The following is a 5,992-nucleotide window of genomic DNA, read 5'->3' as shown; positions in this document are numbered from 1 at the left end:
TGTTTCTTGTGAGTTTCGAAAGGTGATCATTACAGGCACTTTGCGTCTGCCCTTTAAAAAAAAAAAACTCCACCTGGTTATTATTATAAATTTTAAATAACTAATATATGGATAACAAATAAGTAGTTAAAATTAGTTAAAAACAGTAAACAGGTTAGACGTATATTTTTATTTTTAATTAAATATACCATTGTAATAAATGAGAATAATTAAGGATGAAAGTGAATGTGTGGAAAAGTGTGATAAGAGAGAAATAATTATGAGTAACATTGAAAAAATGTATTAAATGTTTAAAAAACTAAATTTAACCTTATAAAATGAACCTTATTACTTTTTAAATTTGAAGCTTATATATAAGACCGGAGGAAATACTATAAATAGTGGTCTTCAGATTTCTGGTGCACCAGCACCTCTCCCTCTGTCCCACTATTTTAGTTGGGTGAATCAACTGTGTAATTATTTTCTCTAACATTTTACACTTCGCTCTTTAATTTATGGATTTGGTTCTTAGCTTACGCTATTCATTACTTTCTTCTTATTAATTTTAATTATTTTCTCTTTTTCCCCAAGGCTTTGCCTTCCTCTACATATATTTTTGGAAGAAAAAAAAAACTTACGTGTCAGCATGATTATCTCATTCTCCAGTGAATACCCGGTGACCACTGCCGTGAATAGAGCAATGTATATAATCAATATGAATGTTGGACCGTTCATATGACTTCTTCGCGACCGGTCTCTTCTTAATTACTCCCCTTATCTTTAATATAAGACCCAATTCTTGAGTTGGTTTTGGTCTTAAATATAAAACCCATTTATCATATTTATCAATTTTCTTTAAATTACTCTTATAGAAATTCCTTCAACCATAATCAGGTAGAAGAGGGAGAGAGGGTACTAAGAAAGATGATTATGGTGTTTTAAGAAAAATATGTTACATTTCTTATAATTAACTAACTCACCTAACTTTTCTAAACTAATTAAATTAGTTAAATGGGTTTTATATTAAGGACGGGAGAAGTACCACTCTTGCACACAGAGTAATTAACATGTTTGAAGTTTCAGGAAAAATGGTGTGTTATCGATTTAATTAGAAGCCGCTCGTTGTCATGCAACAAATGAAGTGTAAAAATAAAAGGAAAAAAAAAAGCTCAAACTTAAATACAAAAATACTAAAATTTTAAATTAAAGGATTAAGTTAGTGATTTGATAAATAAAATTATTTTAGAATTCTTTTCATATCATATATCTTCTATATATAATTCGGAGATATGAAGCATTTGAGTAGTGCATATGTGGATTACTACATTACGCCTGACATTGCAATCTAATTAACCCACATCTATCTAGCATCAAGAAGCTAATTGATTAATAATCTTTGTAGAGTTCATGGGATATTTACATAAATTCTTCACCGTCGTGTGTTCCATCATACGATCATTTTGCCAGGAATAAGAGGCAAATCAACCTCGTCGCACCATTCCACGTACCTCGTCTCAAAAAATGATGTCTTTGCCTGATTTGGCCAATAACTTACCCAAAATTCCCCTCCTATCCTCCACTTCAGCACACTCCCTTCCATCTCTTTGCTCAGCTTCCACCCTACTTCTTCTCCATACTCGTCCCCCGCGAGCACCACCGACCCGGTTTTTGTAAACGGTCTATTCGCTCCCACGTACCTCCTCCTCAACCCATGAATCGGGTCATCACTTGTTTCCCCGTACGGCCTCCCCGTTGCCACCTCCTGACCTGTCGCGTTGTCGTACAGAACGGCATCGAATATTGCCCCGTTCCCCTCCGCTTCTTGGTCCATCCTCCAGTTCTTCATCTTCGTCTTCGTAGATGTCCTGGCCACCGCTTTTCCCTTGGAAAGTTTTAGGTTCTGGAAATGTCCCTTCACGATTTTCTGTATCTCCACTTCTTTCTCCGCGTTCCCTGTTGATCGGCTCAAGCTCAACCCGCCCACGTATGTTGCTCCGACTTCCGGGCCGACCCAGATTCGAACTCTTGACGGGAAGTGCTTCTCCTCGCCGTACTCCGCCTCGTCGTTTTGGTTCTTGAACCCGAGCTTCGCCACGTGAAGACGTATGTTGTCGATGCGTGCAAGAACCTGAATGAACCCATCGTTGAAAGCGACGGAGTATTCTAACTGGACGAGGGCCTCAAGTTGCTGGTGGGCAAGAGCGTACTTTAATACTGACTCCTTAGCATCAAGACGAGGAATTTGAGGTTTCAAACCATCGGAACTCGCCACTTTCATCATAGTCATCATCGAAGCATAGCCCTTCAGAGCCCAAACGCCGTGAGCCTCCGTGGAGTATGAAAATCCCGGGCTCCGACATGGCGGCGGAACCAACACCTGTAATCCTACGCCTAGCTCTCTGAAAATGCACAATTTTGCCACTACGTACCCGAGGGTGCGCATGAAGCATAACTCCGTGTCTATACCAACGGTGACTAAGAAAGTTCGCAGAACCGGCAACGGGCTCGATGAGACGATTTCGAGCGCCGAAGGTAGTAATGATTGAAAATAGAGAGAGCCAGCTTCGTTGGGGGCGTCGCAGGCGCAGAGCCAGAAGAGGCGTAAGATGAAGACGAGGTTGAAGAAGGTGGAGAAGGATTCGAGCGAGTGAGAGTCCATGACCCACGCGATAGGCTCGGGTTTGAGCTTCTGGAGCTGTGCCCTTGGGCACGTACTGTTTGGCGCGTTGGGGGAGAGTGCTATGATCTCTTGAACAAGCTGTACAATCAGAGGAAGGAATGGGTTTTCTCTAGAAACGTGACATTTCTCAGAGACCCAGAGAGGTTTTTCAGCGTTGAGCGGGGGAAACCCCTGCAAGCAAACAGTGAAAATCACGGCAGCTTCAGATTCCGACCCAGAAGTCCGGTCAGCTCTTAAATGGACGGACTGAGTGGAGCCGTCCTGATCAGCTTGGCCTGAACTGACGAGTTCGAATACAGGTGATTCGGACCAGTCGTCCAGGTTGGGGAGCTCGCATATCCATGACCAAATATCCATTATTGAGAGAAAGCTAAGTTTGATTTCTCTCTCTCGTGTAGGGGTGTTTGGGAGATGAACCATGAATGAGAAATTTATGGAAGGAATGAATGATGAAGGAAGGGACAACTTGGAAGCAGAGGAGCCCAGGGATGGATGAGGAACTGGTGGTCGAAAGAGGCTAATTGTGTCTTGTTTTGAGATTTTAGGTTGGACTCATTAATGAGGCCAATTTTTTTTCGCTTTCTAACGCAGATTCTTCTACGCCCTCATCTTCGAAAGGCATGCAATTGTTTGCAACTGTATACGTAGTCCCAGTTTATTTTGTCTCGGATTGTTGATGGGGTCGGGAGACTGCCACGTGTAAGAGAAAAACTAGCTTCTCATTATTTATTTATTTATTATTTGGCTATTTACTACCCTGAATTCGATTGTTTTTGTGATTAGTATTATAAAACATGGTAGCAAGACAAACTTGAGCTTTGTCTTTCATAGCTTGTTATCTCACGTCATGGATGTAATCGATGATGGAGCAATTGCGCTAATATGTGTGGCACCAGTTTATCTTTCATGCATGCAACAGATATTGAGAGCAGATCCACATCGATATAGCCTCTCCGGTCCATTTGAGCTTGGTAACTAAATTACACAATTTAAAAAATAGTTAAAAATAATAAACATGTAAAAATAATAATTTTTTTCAAGTATATCCTTATGTATAAGGGAGTAAGCAAGAAAGATAAATAGAATAATATTAATGAAAGAAGGTGTGAAAGAAAGTGTACTATAGCAAGTTGTCAACACATAAAATTAATTAGAGGCAAAAATGATAAAAACATAATTAATATTCAGACAACCCTAATTAGATTCATGAAAAAGATTAAGGCAATTCAAATTTCAGGCTTTTATAAAAAGACGGAGAGAGTTCTTTGCACTATGCTATTACGTTTTATTTTTTATTCTTAATATATTACTACATATTTCAAAAATATCCCTTTCAATATAATTTTTTTTTGGAGAAATTAAATTTTATTATATCGTCATGGTAAAAAAATTGTTTATTTTTTTATATCACATAAAAATTTAATGGGTCAATACGTAGTAAGAATGTAGTGAGAATAACGTGATAATTACACTCTCCCTGGTCCTCCTGATATATTCTTAAAAAACTTTCTTGATCCATTATAACCGTAAACTGTTATATAAGGTGCTATGTGATGTTATCTAATGGTTTCTTGGTTTCATCATCTGTTTAATGTTTGTTTTCTTTTAATTAGTCAAGATAAAAATAATGGAGTATACTAGGCTTTTTTTTTTTAATAACAAATATCACTGTTACTGATCTTATTTATAGAGCAGAATATGATATTTTTTGTTCTTAACATAAGTCACTAATTAAATTTACTATATGAATATACTCCTTCTAGTCCCTCATATAAGAAGTTGGTTAGAAAAAAAATTATGGTCTAAAATATAAGACGTTGTCAGGATAGTTCATACTATCTGCAGTCCTTAATATAAGACCTTGTTTGACTTTTATTTTGGTATTAATTATAAGATTTTAATCTACTTTGTCTTTCATATTTATATATATTTTTTCCAAGATAGTCCTTCTAATAATAGTAGTTCTAGCCAATCAACTTAGTAAGTAAGGATATTTTAGAAAAGACAACACATATTTATTACAAATAACTAATTTAACTAATTTTCTTAATCTTCTCAAATTAGTCAACTAGCTCTTGTAATTAGAACCGGAGGTAGTATGATTTTTTCGCATTTGCCCCTAATGTAACATTGAATGCTATTTTATCATTTTTAGGGGTAAAATAGAAGAAAATTATAATCCTAGGATACATTTAATGATTAAACTTATATTTCTTAAGATGTGAGAAGAGTTAATCAACTTCTTATATTATGGACTAGAAGGAGTACAATGTATCCTGAATTAATATTATTAGTTTCTTAATATATATATCAAACACTCAGAATAAAATTAAGAAGTTGTTAAATTTTAATATATTAATTAAGATTTTTTTAATTTCAGTAAATTGTAGAAGTGTGTTATAAAAGTAGGAGGCAATTGCAAATATTTTATATCTATGAGGAGGGAGAATGTGCGGTGCAGATAGGAGAGATACAGGGTAACATTCAATTCAGCTGTGACTTGCGGTTGGGCATATGTGGTTCAGATTAGCTATGGTGTGGCACTTCACTGGCTGCAGAATGTGTCGCTTTTCATTTGTTTTTTTTTTTTGTCATAGCAGAATGTTTCCCTTTAATGACTACAGTTTGCTTGCATGTTGCAACTATATATCATTATTACGAGGAAAAAAGAAAAATAATCACATTTACAATTAATTTCCATCATTATTTTTTTTTTCCCGGAATCATTTTTCAGGACATTCCAACTCTCACTAAATACTTAAAAAACCCAATTGAATATCAATTGTGGACCCATTTGGAACTATTTATAAGTAACTTATAAATAACTTTTTAATAGTAATTTACGAAATACGAGACAAGTATGTGAAAGAAATTTTATCTTGACTTACGTAAAACGTGCTTATAGAAAATTTTCACCATGACTCCAAACAGACACTATATTGTACCCGGTGGTTTGAATTAAAATATATGAATCCGGAGAAGACTCTTATTATTCCTTGACTAAAACCAAACCCAACACAAGCTCAATATTCATAATGCTAACAGAAATTAGCCAGCTAAACCAAAAGTCCAACCATCATTTTATATGAAAAAAAAAGTGTAACTACCAAGGTTGTGTTCAGTGGAATCTCTCACAACATCCGCAAACCAAAATTTAAAATCTGCCGAGAGAAATATTTATATTTAATACCGGTCAATATATTAAACAGGATTAGCTCTTAAGAGGATATCGAGCCTAGGAAAGCGAAAAATAAAACAAAAACAAAACTCCCAAAAGAGTAAAGGGGAGTGTAGAAAAATAATCGGTGAGATATACACAACTTTTCTGTTGTG

The 5,992-nt window shown here is 35.9% G+C and overlaps 1 protein-coding gene across 1 annotated transcript; it reads right to left on the bottom strand.

Annotated features, from left to right (window-relative positions):
* Positions 1-1,195: 1,195 nt before the first annotated feature.
* On the bottom strand, positions 1,196-3,214 carry LOC114753435 (uncharacterized). The gene has a single exon (XM_028942128.1). It carries the CDS (start codon positions 3,077-3,079, stop codon positions 1,427-1,429), a length of 1,653 nt encoding a protein of 550 aa, XP_028797961.1. The 5' UTR covers positions 3,080-3,214; the 3' UTR covers positions 1,196-1,426.
* Between the last annotated feature and the right edge of the window lie 2,778 nt (positions 3,215-5,992).

This window comes from Neltuma alba, unplaced genomic scaffold (assembly GCF_004799145.2).
Source record: "Neltuma alba isolate B1F8T4 unplaced genomic scaffold, ASM479914v2 tig00007927_pilon, whole genome shotgun sequence".
Taxonomy (NCBI): domain Eukaryota; kingdom Viridiplantae; phylum Streptophyta; class Magnoliopsida; order Fabales; family Fabaceae; genus Neltuma; species Neltuma alba.
The sequence above is the reverse complement of the archived record's forward strand: the minus strand, read 5'-3'. Positions and strand labels throughout refer to the sequence as shown.